The 16,039-nt window shown below is 44.0% G+C and overlaps 1 protein-coding gene and 1 long non-coding RNA gene across 8 annotated transcripts in view; one reads left to right on the forward strand and one right to left on the reverse strand.

The window, feature by feature from the left end:
• LOC111266867 (uncharacterized) overlaps nucleotides 1-14,644 on the reverse strand; it is a 45,559-nt gene extending 30,915 nt beyond the window's left edge. For 4 of the 7 annotated variants that reach the window (XR_015313572.1, XM_086971094.1, XM_086971095.1 and 1 more), the window contains exon 1: nucleotides 13,343-13,475. Coding sequence is in view for 5 of the 7 variants with exons in the window: in XM_086971094.1 (XP_086827220.1) it covers nucleotides 13,343-13,475 (133 nt within the window). In the remaining 2 variants the exon portion in view is untranslated. Of the gene's footprint in view, nucleotides 1-13,342 lie in introns of all 7 variants that reach the window. The other 3 variants (XR_015313573.1, XM_022844694.2, XM_086971092.1) reach the window with 2 other exon arrangements.
• The window catches only part of LOC111266868 (uncharacterized), a 31,314-nt gene extending 16,663 nt beyond the window's left edge, over nucleotides 1-14,651 (forward strand). Inside the window, exon 4 of the long non-coding RNA XR_002684292.2 lies at nucleotides 13,330-14,651. This is a non-coding gene — a long non-coding RNA (uncharacterized LOC111266868). The remainder of the gene's footprint in view (nucleotides 1-13,329) is intronic.
• Nucleotides 14,652-16,039: the final 1,388 nt, after the last annotated feature.

Here is a 16,039-nt window from a genome sequence, read left to right on the forward strand (position 1 = left end):
GTTGCTGGGAGACCGTCAGAAAAAAGGAGAACGAAGTAGGTGAAGAGAACTATACGATAGAGGTAATGGTACCAAACGTGGCGGTGGCCGACAAACAACCGTAAAAGTGACGTGAACAGAGTCAAAGTGCTGCCAGCACGCTTCATTTCTGTCGAAGGTCTTCTGTGTCTAGCATGGAGAATGCGCGTGTTATCTGAAGCCTGTAACTACCGCGATAAGTATTACTATTATGTCAGTACGCAGCCAATCAACTTAGTGCAATCGCTAACAAATGCTAGAAAACCTCACGTCAGGTTTCGTGGATTTTTGTTTGGGAGGTCTAAACGATATGTATGCGGTGGGCGGCTACCTTACGCGCTGTAAAGGTTGCCGTGAAGGGGTAGAAGAAAAGAAAAATGAGCCATATAACGGGTATTGCAATTCCGATAATGTGGATTAAATCGAATTTTCAAGTAGGAAAAAAGCGAGAAAAACTCTTTTTTCGTCATGGCTCGTAACAGTGAGGAGCGGAATCTTCTACTTATTCCTCCATAAGCGTTCAGACTAATCATAAAATTTCGAGCTACGATGAAAAGTGCTATATAGTGTTACAGCGCACTATGAAGTTATTTAAAGTTTAGTTCTATAAAAATCAATGGGCAGAAATTGAAACTACAAAATCATCTGTGCTAGAAAGTTTCAATGCGGACCTATTCGGATAAGACGATTAACTGAACACATTTCATTACATAATACTATGTCTTTGACGACGGCCTGATGGCAATCAATAGATAATGGTAGCTGCTCAAATAGTAACGTAAGCACAATGCAGCATTGCAGTAGAACAGTAAACAGAATATCAGATATAGAAGGAGGTGCGACGAGATCCTTTTCTCAAGTTTGATCAACCTGCTTTAGGCAAATGGCCGAGTTGTGACTTGTACCTACCCATTGAATGCACACACATTACAGCATGAATTTCTAAACCACCCCGGGCAGAGGACGAAAGTTCATAAGAAAAAAAAGCCTTCCTGACGATATCCACAGAGCTTATGGGTACTATGATGGGTAGATCATAGTCAGCGACGGCTGATTAGCAGCTCACTCGTTTTAATAGAAAAGTTGATTTAAGGTGCAAATTTTAATGTCTAACTAAAATGAACATGAATTAAAAAAATTTTTTTTTTGCACTAAGAAAATTCAACATGGAACGTTCTCTTAGTAACTCTCATTTACAACGCTGTCTTTTTTGCTAAATGCCTCTTGTTACATTTTAGACTGACTTATAAATCCAATGTTCAATGATTCGACCTATAGTCCGTATGTTCCTATATCTCTCATGCTACTTGTAGGTCTGAAACGCGTAGCTTCGACACCCAGTAGCACCAGCTACACTTTTATCACATGGTTTACGAGACAATAGTACATTTACGAGCGCGAAAGGCGAAACACCGATATTGGCTTGGGTTGCTGTACAAGATGTCCAAGCTGCTGGGCTAAATTTCGACCTTCTTGATTTCGGTCCTCGGACATCGTATAATATACACTTACATAGACATATATAAAAACTATAGTGGACGTAAAGCCGGCAATCCTCTTTCAGAGAGCTCTCTGATACTCTTTGGTGCACGCTCTTTTTTGCAAATAGCAAACTTCGCAGTCGTGTATGCACGAATTTATAAGCAGGACTGGAAATAAGGGCTGACGGACGACAAGTTTAAGACGAATGGTTAAGAGACATGTTCGTGTACTAATACTGTTACCGAATCATTTGCGTAAAGTGATCACGTTCTTTTTGGAAAAGTGCTACACAACCCAAATGCTGTTTTTGTCACAACTTTTTTTATTTTTTGGACAACAGTTTAGATTTATTTGGAAAGAAAGGGCCGGATCATGTTTATTTTGATACTTGGAAGTACAACTGATAGACGCACCTTGCCAGCCGAAGTTTGATTGCTGTAAGCTAAACATTACATTTACACACTTACGCAGAGTATTTTTGCGTTTAGTTGAGGCCTTTTAAATTAGAACCTTTTCGGTACCCGCAGGGGACCATTGCCATTTATAAAGAGGTTCTCATTTACATTATTGATAGCATATAAGTTATATAAGGTTGCGTTCCTTTCTGAATACCACACTTTTTTAGCATTCTTCACCTATTGACACTGACGTTTTGTACTACACTTGTTCACAAGGTACCCTGAACGATAAGTTGTCGGGCAACTAATTTCTTTAGCTCGCTGTATATGCCATTAAACTGGTGGATAGAGACGGCTTACCAGGCCATAGATGCCAACTTACGCTTAGCTTGCAAATTGACTTACGTAAGATTTCATAGGGTTAAGAAGCCAGCAACAACTCAGTTCGAGTCTTCTTGCGCTCACCAAGACGGCATCAGCTTTGCAGCAGCTTGAGTCGCTTAGCGTGCAAGGAAAAGCCAGCCGACTATCTTCGATCCCTCTGTTCTGTTTTTCCTTGCCTATCGTAGGTAGCCAGCAATGCCTTCTTGTCTAAGCTATAAGGAGCACTTGCTACCTCGATATTCCGTTTTCTAACGTATCGAAGAAGGGTACGGCGTGCGCCTGTAACAGGCTCCGATTGTTCAGGAACAGAAAGACGCATTCACTCTGGATTTCGATACCGGCCTAAATCTTACTCTTAGATTGGCATTTGGATACGCATGACACGTGTCAAACTCAGGCCTCAAACTCTATAAAGCTGTCTTTGATAGTTTCGCTATTGCATGTAAACTTGTACGTTTGACGAATGTTCTTTGTCTTGAAGTCATGTTTGGATCAGTTCATTCACATTTCTGGGTACATTTTTATCGGCGTTATCTGTACAATCGTCTAACAGTTTCAATGCACATTTTGAATTCGACATTGGAAATAACAGGGAGGCTAGCGCGCACTCTAGTAGAACTACATCAGTATTGTATTGTTCTTATCGGCACCTCTATCATCTATGGTGCATCCCATTATCAGCAGACATAACACAAATACATATCGTTATCATCTCGTACTGTACTACGAGCAAGGGTCAAGGTTACACTGAAGGCTGATGATTAATGCGTATACGATTAGTAGCTTTATCTAGCCCTATTTGCCTCTGTACTCCTATTACCTTGTAGTTTTGCTCACAGTGGAAAAAGCTGAGCAACTGGCAAACCAGATGAATTATGACAATTTACCGGAAATATGAAATCTGTTCAGAGCCAAAGACCCTTCGACAAAAAGGCGACCCTAGCATAAGGTAAAAACATCCGGCAGACACAGGCACCTTGTTCGATAGGTTGTTAGACAGCGGTAGATTACCTCCTTATTGTTTGCTGGAGCCCCTTCCAAGAGTTTCCTTGCGCTGATCGGGTAAACACGCCGGTTCCACTCCACTGGCGCAGCCAACACAACGAGTGGTTTAAAGCGATGTAATCAGAAGCTTGGCCGGAGTTCGCTCGAGTGACATAGCCTTCTGGCGTCATTTCAACACATCGCCGGCGTCACAACGAGTAGTCCCCACCTCACTCAATGTCCGTTTAGTTTATACAATGCTCGCCTTTGAATAACGAAGAAACTAGAGTTCAGATTGACGGCCTCTTCGGCTTTTTAGAGCCAGAAATACCCTGGTGTAACCTAGTATATGGTTTTCGATCGTTGTTACGTTTGCTACCGGCCCTAATTCCGTTTCGGCTAGTGCCTTTTCTTTTAATAGAGTAGAGTCCTAGCGTACTTTTTCCTAACGTCATTCTGTTGGTTGATTCGCTGCTGGCAAGCACAATGCTCGCTCCGTTCGCTCTGGCGGAGACAAACGGCTTCGACACAAGACCGTCTCTGCGCGAGCTATATCCGCTCTGCCACTTCCCTTTGATCGCTTTTGTCTGCTTTCTATTTGTTGGGTCTGTGTATATGTACGTCTGTGGGCGCGAGTCCACCCGTATAGGCTGACCCGGGAGTCCAATCGGAGCGCTCCACTCTAAAGCTGTCGCACGTGGCTAAAACGTTGCCCCCTTTTTATACCAGCCGTCGTCATTGTTGCCATTGCTGTCGGCGCTGACGTCGGTGCTTCTCTCGCGGTGTGGCCGGAACTAATGTCCCTCGGAGACTTGATAGAGGAATGACAGTGGACAGTCAGAAGGCCAGCCACATCCTGCAGCAGAGTCGAAGCAGAACGGGTCTCGCCAGAGAGGGACCATCGCTGTGCACCACTCCACACCCTAATCGCTAGAGGAGCGAAGTGAGTGTTCGAGAAAGAGAGAAAGGGGTCACGGAAATGAGTGGAACGGCCGAAGGCCCCTAGGGCGACCAGATGGGAACAAGACGAACGGGCCAATAGCGCGGGGGAAGGGCTGATCCGGGGACGGAAGAGAGAGGGAAAAACTCGATTGTCGCCAGTCAAGGTCATCATCCCATTCTACACTGGAGAGCTTGCCCGTCGGCTGCGCCAGCGGCAGTCCTGATGCTAGCGGCGGTATCTGGCCAGACCAGATATACAGACAGAAAGCAAAAAAGTCAGATACGCTCGGCAGCAGTGACCCGCTGCACCACCAGCTAATCGGACAAAGCGGATGCTCGCCGCTCCAGAGTGCAGCCACCGACCCAACAGCCAGTTACTCCCTGCAGGTTTGTTAAACCGGTTTGCACTCGGAGGGCAGGCAACACATTCCACTCCACATACACACTCACACCCGCAGATCATGGCTAGCGGCAGACGGCCGCGACGGCGAATTTCGGACTTGAAGGCCCAACTAACGACTTAATAGACGAGAGATGATGATGCTGACGGTGATGGCTATTGAATTTGTCAGGCCATCACAGTACAGTAGCGAAAAGGCTCAAACGACGACAGGACAAACTGTACCTGACTTAATTTTGTACTGTGCTGCGCTTTCCCAACTCAGAACTGGGTTAAAAGGGCTGGAGTCGGGGGGAACGCTGGAGGATAACGATGGTCGAGAAACAGAAAAAAGGGGGTGACGATGGTGGTGGCAATTGTGGGTAGAAAAATTGTGAAGAGTTACACTGTCGACTTTGTCGCATATCATATCTGCTTTTTTCATTTGTCCGCCGTCTGTATATGTACAACAGACAAGCCACGAGGAGAATGACACCGCAATGAGGAACGCAAATAAACTGTAGCCGATCGGCCGAACGCGCACCGTCCAGTGCTTGCCCTTATGGACGGCGGTAATCATTGCATTAATATATATATATATATTGGTTAATACAGGCACATATTATACAGGGGTGGACCAAATCGATTTTACTCGGTAGGGTTTGACTGTTGGTAGATCGGTTCATGATCGAACAGCCGCATCACTGACTAATATTGATTTGCAAAATATCGATGTACGTAGTACGCTTACTTATATCTGAATAATGCTTATCAAAGTACACCTGTGTCGCTATGACTGCGCGTAAATTAATTTCATATACTTATGTGTATAGTGGAACTAAATACCATTTTTCCGGCAGGTCCCCTAGAAATGAGTTCACTGAAATCGCTCGGCTCAGCCCTATATAGTATATAACTTCATTTGCTATAAAATATTACTTGAGAGCGTACCCTATATATATATATGTGTATATATATATATATATATATATATATATATATACACGAATGTTACCTGTTTTACCACATTTATTTGAATGGTTATTTTTTCACGTTGCGCTTATAAAAAGTTTCAACTATTACAGTTAACGCAAAGTAGCCAACTAGCTAGCGACCTACGAGAATAAGTTAAGTTGTGTATGTTAAGTTGAGGATTGTGTAATGACCATATTTAGAAGCTTTGCGCCCTTAACAGCTGCACGTGTACAGCCAGAATACCTCAACGAATTTCAATATATTTCAAGTTGCATTTGCTCACAGCGTACGCTTTGTTCCTAGGGCCTTATGTATGTCTGCGTTGTGTGTGCAAAAAACCACTGCATCAACTATGAGCACTTTAGCGTACGGCAACATGCCCGCTTCAAATATATTGTGCCAAGCTATTTCCTCTATGTACTATAAAGCTACTTTGAACGCATGCAGGATTCAGGTTCACTACCGTAACGCAAACTTTAAAAGGATTAATGCTACAGATTTGGCCAAAGACGGACTGCGTGCAATTCAAGAACAGGTAAGTTGCAATTAATCGGCAGCTAAATCGACTCCTCGGACACCCACGGACATCGTTCAGGCCAATGTTGCATGTATCCGTGCTAAGTTAGTAGATAGCGTATCTGTTGGTAATAATCTTAGGGGCACATTGTAGTCTAGGTTCGAATCTGGACATGGCAACAGTTTATTTTGTGCTGGGAACCAATCGTCCAACGTGTGCCACTATTGTGTTGTATGTTTGCATGAGTTTTTTGACACTTACTATCCTAAAATTTATCCTTTAAAAGTTGTCCTAGAATTCTGCTCTAATAAACATCCCATCTTGGTTTGCAAAGGACTGGATCATAGCCAATTATAACTGTAAGGGTATATATTTCTACGTTGGTGCTACAGATCTCGGATAATTATAGTGAGGTAAGTAACAATAAAAACTATAGTTGCAAATAATGCAGTTACTCTAGAAACCTAATGAATGACAGTTGTATTTCAATCGACTGTCAAGAATTGGCGAATCCTTCTATACCCTACGTACATGCCCCTAAAGAAACTTGAACGAACCCATTGAATTGGGACTGGATTATATTTCAGCTATTTTTCCTCATGTTCAAAAAATCCATAGGAAAAGTTGATATTCGGCATATATGTACCGAAGTACTACCGCCAGTGGTTTTGCAGGGAGCACTTGGAATATGCAAAAAATGATGAGTATAACAATATTCACGTACTACCAACACACGACTACGACATATTTTGTCATTTCCTTGTCGTCTATAAAAATCAATAGCAGACTGTGTTAGCAAGTCGTTTCATCGTACGAAACGATAAAATGCTCATGAGCTACGGTTCACCTTCAATCCTTACTAGCGTTGAAACTCGGTACACGGCATCACCACAATATGTACTATCTAAGTGTTTCCGTTTGCGTTGTATTGCAATTACCCAGTTCATACCAATCACTAGCATCGTCTCTTTTTTTATATGACTAGAGACGAACGAGCGGCAGGCCCTTACATTCCTTACATAGATGGGCGAACTAGGTTCTTACGTGTTTGCAAGCGTATAGGCAAACATGTACTTCTCTATGAAACTGGGACCAATCCATATTTGCCATGTCTACTGAGACTAAGGCCGGTACCTCAATCAATTCGATTAGTAATCAGTGCCTACACGCACATGCCTACGTTGTCGTTGTTGCCTAATTTTCTGGTTTCAAAATTTGGTCCAGTTACACACGACGGTTCTGCCTTCCTTAACAGATAAACGTAGGACATCGTCTAGCACCGCAGTGCATCAAGGGTCAAATATACAGTGCGCGCGTCCTCTGACGGCGCAAAAGCCACGCGACCCACTGATGATAGCGTGAAGTTCGTTGGTACAATGCTAGTAATTGCGGCTGCCCACCCGCGTCTGCGTATGCCGTGCAAGAAGGGTATCTGTAAATGCGTAGCTAAACGTCTGCATGTGTATTTGTGGCTGTGTGCCTCTACGTGGCTGTATTTTGTGCCCGTCTATCTATTAAAGCTGCTTATTTCCTTAATAGAAATATCGGGCGACTAGTTCTAGTTCGCTACTACTGACCAGCGGCTGTCGGTGCGCAGCGACATAATTGCCGGTTGCTGCTGCTGCTGCTGTTACTTGCTTGATTGGTTAATGTCTGATCTTTCGCTCGTTGGTAGTTGGCAGTGGCGGTGATTCTGTCTACGGGTTTGGCCGCGGTGGTAACATTAGCTACGGTTTCAGGTATTGCTGCGATTACGACTAACTCAACTCAACCGGGCACAGCAGTCATTGGTGAGCTGCGAGAAAAGTCTGCACAGCACCCCGATCGCTTACTGGCAGCGATGTATCTCAAATAAGCTCACATCGACGGTCAGATCCGACCTCCTCGCATAGTGGCCGAATAGCTATAATAACGCGACACCCTCCTCCGCTTCGCTAGACCAGCAAGTACGCTCGGCGTGTACTATTGTCATACACTCGTACCATCACTAGAGAACGAGATGAGCTCTCAACAGAGACCGATATAGGTAAAGTCCGCGCAATTCGTTCATTGTTCGGCTGTTCGCTTTCTTGAACGCTCATCTGGTCGCTTAGGTCGCTGGCTGGGCTGGGTTTAATCTAGTCTGTTCACCGGCTGACTGGGCAACAGACAGACGCGACCGCAGACCTTCCAGCCTAAACTCCCGTGAACGGATAACATACACATGCTAGGCAACAGGGCCGTCCAGCTATGACTGCTTAGGTGGTGTCTGGCAGTACTGCAGACAGGAACACTACATGAGTCTCGAGCGGTTCGAGACCGTCGATGCAGTTTGTTGCCGGCGTCTAGCTTAAATCCATCACGGTGCGTCTGTTTCGCGCACTCGATTTTTTTCCCGTCGTATTTTTCGTACTACCGTTGTTTTTAGCCCCGATATCGTGCCGCCGGAAGCAATATCTCCGGCCAGTCCATGGGAGTACTCGTTCAAAATCCGGAATAGTCTCGCCGGAAATGCCCAGTCGATGGCGTATATAGACTTGCAGCAACGGCAATTTCAGCGCCGAGATAGCCACGATGCTTCATAAGAAAACACAAAACGTAATAGCAAAAGTACATGATAATGCTACGATCCTATGAGGAGCTTCAAAGCTTTACCAATCTACAAAAAGGACGTTAAGCCCGTAGTGGATTACGATGCGCCCGGTGGTTTAGGGGTGTATAGCCTGCCTAGCTCAAAGCTAAACTGTGGTCAGTTATACTGTGGCTAACATAGAACAAAAAACCGGTCAGCATGACTTCACAAAAGGAAAGCATAAACAATAACAAAGTTTGTCACACTAATTTAGAACTGAGCATGGTTTCAAAACGATTAGAAAATATATTTTTGTGTTTACTTCAATTTTTCGATACGTCCAAGTAACTCGATCAGAGCCTATTGTTGTTGTAATTGGAAAGCACGCTAACCAAAACTTGACTAGCGTGTTTCATAAACTGGAGTACAAGATATTTGCCGAACGGCAGTTTCTACGTCAAAATAAATAACATACTTCTAGCTCGAAAAAAGCGAGCTGTGCCGGTCTATTTCAAGGATCTTGTCTCGGGCCCCTTCCGTTTAGTGTATATGCATATTCGACATAAAGATGCTCTTCCCGAAGATGTAGATGACTTGACGCTATAGTTCCTGAGACACTTGCAGGATGATGGATGCAATGTCCATGCGTCAGGACACCAACGACATGATTATCTTCACTTGTAAGTTTACGCCTGCCTTTGCAAGCTATTAAATTAATACACTATGTGAGCACTGCTGTTCGGTCGAAGGTCTGAAAGTTCAGATGGCACTAGAGCTTCCCTTATAGCCCTATTAGCTAGCGAATCGAACTTGGACTACCCATCGTTGATACACCCTCTCTAGAGCTGGTGTGGACTTACCTATATGTAATCAGTGGATCTGGCATGATACAATGCATCAACGTTGTTGGTTTGTTCGTAGAATAGCCCCCAGTACAATGCACATATAGTCCGCATACTACACAAAAATGCCCGGATCTGGCCACCCATTTATTACTATTTTTATTGAACAAGCTCACAACAGCGAGGTGCTTCGGAAGAAAAGAAGAGTGATATAATAGAGACGGTTGCAAGGAGAACTGTTTTTACTTTGAAATTGTTCGATTTGCATAGTACTCGTAGTATCGAACTATTGTTGATGTGAGCATGGAATAAACCGCTGAAAAATTTGCCATGTATTTTATGAATACTAGTTATGTTTTAATTCAGCAGAAATTACTCTGTGGATGTTATTGTCAAGTCAGTCTATAGCCTGCTCCGCTGGGCAGTGCTGCCTGCCCAGCGGAGGGAAGGTCGACATTCTGTGTCCATTGCGTAAACTATAAGACGGGATTTACTGTTCAGCCCATGGGGCACGTACTCAGTGCAACTGGAACTTGTTTCATTATCTTGGATAATAGCTTCCGATACTAAAGCTAACAGATGAACAAGAACGTATTGCTTCCAAGCTGAAGTATGAAATAGCTAGGTAATTATAAAGGCAAAAGTGGGAGCTCTCGTTAGTTGCAAAATGGTACGTTGTTACTTTTAGGGAGTAGAATCTAAAACTACGTGGATCGTCAGTCAAGTCAAAGAGACCGTCGTCGCATTTAGACATTGTATTGAATTATTAGCAGGCGAACACGGAAAGACCACTGTCCAGTATTGATCCGACAGGACGGTCTGTGGAACGGAGATACGAACACAGGGATTCATCAGCAGGAAGTGCTACCTAACGGCCAGATTAGGCGACAAAAACTCTAATAAGGCAGCGCTTGTAGATATCCAGCATACATAATGTAATGAATGACGTTTTAATTGAGCTGTCTGATAGAATCCTCGTATGACTTCAATATCTACGAATTTGAATTATGTATATTATATATGCACGTTCGCATCTTTGATGGCTCAGCAAGATCCGACGAAATCAAGGTGCAACTTAAGCGTACTTAATCTGCGAGATCTAGACCTAAGTCTGGTGTACGAGCAAAGTAGCTTTTGCTCATCAAACTCAACTTAACTTCGACATCTCATTATTATGGAATTATAAATTGAAGTGAATGAACTTACTTTTAGCGAAGTTCCACTTTCCTACACTTGGGCGTATTTCTCTATAAATCCGAAAGAAGAGAGATAAGATAAACTACCTTCTACTGATACGACACCGTTCAAAGAAGACTGAAATTGGCATTAAATTTTACGTGGACATTGTTATCGCGATTTAATCAGTCCCAGTTATCTTCCGCCTGAAACCTTCACCACTCATGTGGTTTGTACTTTTCGTTGGCTATCGTCGCTGTTACTATTATAATCGTAACGCTTACCGCTTCGATAGGTCCCCTTGTCCCTGTTGGAATATGTCCTGTCACGCCATAGACATCAGATACAACACGCCACGCACATGTGTATGTCGTCTGCTGTCCAGCATCGAACAGCTAGCTACGGGCAAAGGTATCAGTCTTATGAAAACATCATTAGTTCAACTGGAGTGAGCAGTAGCAGTAGAATTGGATGCTGCAGTGCCCCACCAGCATTGCTTGCCATAGTAGCACAGAGTGGACAGAGAGTTTGGACAATGCAGGTTGGAATGACGATGCTTGGTAAAGTGATACTCGGGAGCGAATAGACATGTTAAGCTTTGCATCTGGAATCGTAGCAGCGTGTGGACAGCGACATAACAATGTCTTAGGACGTCACTACGACTCCGCTTTATGAATCGCTAGGAAACGGTAAGGAGCACAAGCATAAAGAGGAAAACAAGCACTGCTAAGGACCGAAGCGAATCGGTATAGGAGGGTAAAGACGAAGCTGCTGCGGCGGCAGAAGCAGTAGTCCGGATCATAGGGGAGAGGTGGAAACTGACAGCGCAAGCAGGAAGGCGTTTGCACAAGCGACGCTACCCCACTCCCTGTCGAATTGTCATCGAACAAAGGTTAGAAGCAGTTGTCTTCTCTGCGGGAAAAGGCCACCGACAAGTGGAAAGAGTGCGATAGAATGAGCACCAGCTAGTACTAGCTCAGAAGGCGGCAAATGTCCTATGTCGTCCCCATCGCCGACAGATTTGCCGATGTGGACACAGGAGCCCAGGGGCAAGCGAATAACAACGAATAATGGTCAGAATTGTCTGGCCCAAGGAAATTCATAATAAGAAACAACCTTTTCAGAGCAGCACATAAATGAATAAAGGTATCAGGCATTATCGGGTCTCCCACTGCAAAGCTGCTATGCTCATTTAATCGTCCACTTTTACCCCACTTCCTATAGAACAATCGTGCCTTGGACTCACGAAACGATACTCTCACTTTGTCTTACTATTACAGCCGCTGCTGCTAGCCAGTGCCGTAGCAAAGGCTTGTGAGCATCTTAACTTAAAGTAAGAGCAAATTTACTTACGTATTTTTTGTTCGAATGTAGTTACTACGTTTTACGATGGCTATTACGAAACACGAGGGATTTCCTTAGGATGGCTCTAAGGTACCATGGTCAAAGAGCCTAAAAATCTAGCAATAGAGTTATATATAGATATATATGAATGCATACAAGTAGGTACGTGTTAGTCAAGCCTGGAAAAGAACGAGGCCTCTGCTGACAACAGAGTGAAAACTTTCGTTTATCATTTGCAGGCGTTGTCGTTATTATTAGATAAGGAAAATAGCATTTTCTGTTTGGCCATTGACGTAAACCTGGTAAAGGAATCAATTATTATTATTATTATAGCTATGTAGCGACGGTGTGGCGTTATCGAAGATAGTCGTAGGTCAGCTATTACGCGTGACAGAGGGTGTTCAAGACTGAGCTAGCAAAGTACGGCCTTTGTTCTCCGATCCGCTCACTTCTCTCTTCTGAGCAACTATACGTTATTTAATTTAATTCAATAGCACACAAAAAAGTAAACAACAATTTTTTCCTGGAACGCGAGCTTTCGTCCACCAGCGACCCGTGTAAACTTTTAGGGGCCAACAGCCATAGGAATATCTTCGTTTGCTTCCTCGAAATTTTTCTACTACTTTTTCATTTTCTGAACTATAATGAAAAGGAACCATGCGAAGCCAAATGTCGTCCGTATTAATACAGAAATGCTTTAGGCGCGAATACAAACATACATTATTTTCAAGCAGCGCAGTGGCTATATCACGCAAAGCATTAGGCAGCACGGCAGCTGTGTGGAACACACGCTGACCTTGACCCCCGACGGAACATGTTTTGAGATCCCACCGTGCATTCTACATAAGTGCCATCGTGCAAACACTTGCATAGATACACATCGCTTTTGAATATTTCCCTTCTCAGATTCAGTTCAGAATCTACGACTAGCTTGTTGTCCTCGTTACATGCCTACATTCTGCATTCATTCTGCGTACTGCTTTATTACAACTACCTACAAAATCGTTAACTCGTCGACTTAATATGGTCTAGTGTTAGAATATAAACATTTGCTCTCTGCAGAAGTTTCTAAACTTAATTTAGCTCGTAATCCAGCACTTGTAGAAATCAAATTATATTTTGGTAAGGTCTAACCTTTTTTCCACGAGGCTTCAGTGGTCGGTTAGGATTAGGTTAGGTGAAGAACGAGCGTGTGTGTAGCTTGGGCAGCTGAATCATTCTAATGGGAAATGGACCCACTTTATTTTAGACACAATTATACAAGGTATTAAAATCAACTGGGCCGTTGCCTTATGTGTAACTACCTTACCTTTTGCGTGGATATAATTCTCTTTCAGCTATAATACTCACCGTCAACATGCACCCCGTAGCACCGTGGCAGAAACAACCACATGGACGTGTCGCGGATACTGCTGTTATTCGTCATAATATGCTCGCTCAACTGGATGCCAGCCACACCATCGTCTTCAATCGCCATTACCATCTCCTCTAGGATTACGAATGATAAGCAGTAATAGCAATAACAAAAAAAAAAGCAGCCACTTTGCAGCCGAATCCGCTTTCGTACATGATGGATTCTTTTTCTTCCGTTACTTACCTACATACTTCTCTATCTCACAAACCCATGCCACTGCTACTAGTACCACTGTACTTTAGCGGCGGCGGCGGCGGCGGCGGCGGCGGCGGCGGCTGCGACGGTGGCGGCGATCTTGTCTTGCAGAACGCGCGCGGATGGCATCGATAGTAGCGTCCGGCTGCTGGTTGCTTGTGTGTGGTCGCTGGGCGGTTGGATGGCTGAGTGACGCCCAGCGCGACGTGATACAGCCATTGTGATTCTGCTGCTACTACAGCTGCTAATGACGTCGTCACTGTTTTAATACCTCGTGCGTGTGCGTATGGGCCAGCGGGTAACCAAGCGTGTTCTCTGTCTGCGTATTTCACTGTCCGATTGTCGTTGTGCGTGCGTGAATATAGCTGTTAGCCGACAGCAGTGGCGAACAACGACAAGACGCGAGAATACCGGCAAGAGACCAGACCCGCTGATACATAATAACACACAGGGGGATTGCGCACGTTGAGCCAATGCTGGTTCCCGTACATATTGCAGTAACCAAGGTCATTTGTCGAGACCGCGATTACTGTGCCGACAATTGGATAGAAAAGCCGGTGAACAAAAAAGAAAATGAAAGCAAACAAAGAAACGAAAAAGCCAAAGAAAGGCGCTAACTGCAGATAACTAGTTCAGTAATTAGCGATGATTTTCGTGCCTGTTGGCAAATGTAGTAAACAACTGTGCTGCTGTAGTGTGTATGCGTGTTTTATAAGAGGGAGGATAGGCGTGCTGAAAATAACACAGAACGTACACACGAACTTCAATAGAAATATATAGGATTTTATACGAATGCGACCAATAAAATGGATATTCGAGTAGGCACACTTGGGAGCGAGCAGGAACCGTCCTATCCGCTGGAAAAAATGCCTGCCCAGCTTTAGGTCGCAGACAGACAACAATAGAGATAGGTTGTCATGTCTTCTTTCTAACTTCTACGATTTGATTTCTAACTTAAACTAAGTGTAAGCTGGCGTTGGTTCCACTAAGTCGAGATCATAGAGCCGTGTCATTGACAATCGATAAAAAACATTTTGTACTTTTACCGACTACGCCGTGTTGTTTTTTGGTTTGAACTTCGAACGCAGTTCACTGGCCGCTGGTTATTCGTGAATTTTCTTCACCACTGTATGTACTTAATAGTTACCATCTTAGTTCATAACGTCTGATCACGCGGCCGTATGCAAAAAATACTCCCCTTCACTGCATAGCTCTGTATAAGTAGGTATACACTTGTATGGCGTTATTATCTAGAAGTGCCATCATTTATACCGTCGCCAGATCTGTTTCGATTTGTTTATCCGCGTTGTCTGTTGGCCACAGATTTAGTGTTACGTTCACCTGTGCACTATCCAGTACAGGTCGCTTTCCACTCATATGAGCAGTAGCGTCGATGCGTTATTGTTGTCGCCGAATAGTCTGGCTGGCAATGGCTAACCGGGTGGCCAGCAATCGTGGCAGTACTAACAGCGACGGAGCCGGTGTTACTTCCACTGGAAAATCTACTGCAAACGCTGACCGCGATGATGCTCGTAAACGGCGAACGGACTAGGGATGGCTGCCGGGGAACGTTATCGACGGGGTGAGCGATGGCAGTTCACCATTGGCGGTAACAGCCGTACTATTGAAATGAAACACTTTCCATACAGGCGGATGAATGGACAAACGGCAGAATAGATAATGAACCGGTTGATTGTCGTTGTTATTCTGCTCGTTGGCAACGTCGTCATCTAAGACATGGTCTCGGGTAGAAATTTGGCCCAAGAGGCAAATCAATTAGGATTTTTTACTCAGGAAAATGTAACGAAGAGGTAAACGACAATGTTGTGGTGCCTCATCCAACAAACTGAATCGGCGACTTTGATGATAAAGGAAATGACAAACAGACATTACAGCGTTGGTCAACGTCGAGGGCGAATGAAACACTAACAGTCAACAATACCCGTCTTTTTGCCCGAGGTCCTAACCCCATTGTCTTTCGTTAGTACTGGTGGGATTCAAAAAGGCGCGCGTTACGAACGTCGACTACGCGATAAACAGCTTTGTTGTTGTTGTTGTTCAGCAAGCTATCCCTTTGGTTAGTAGATATATTAGTAATTCTCTAAACAATTATTTTACCTTCGGTTAGTTTTCTCACAAAGGGTCGTTGCTTTTCTTCTATATCTCTTTTGTACCGTAAAATCCGAAAAACAAAGTGGCTCAAGGTACATAAGAAAGGCGTTTATCTTGTAAGTGTTGCGTCCAGTTAACGATTCAAGTAATCCATGTCGACTACTTGCTACGATACATTTCGAGAAGCGGCTGGCCGCTCAGGCACCGGCCCATTTGTCACCGGCGACTATTTCAGGCAGACAGAGGACAGCCGAGTATTGTACATAGAGTAACTTGCTTTCATTAACTTTTTTAAATTTTATTTTATAAATAATTAATTTTCGTAT

Source organism: Varroa jacobsoni, unplaced genomic scaffold (assembly GCF_002532875.2).
Source record: "Varroa jacobsoni isolate VJ856 unplaced genomic scaffold, vjacob_1.0 scaffold_1123, whole genome shotgun sequence".
Classification (NCBI taxonomy): Eukaryota; Metazoa; Arthropoda; class Arachnida; order Mesostigmata; family Varroidae; genus Varroa; species Varroa jacobsoni.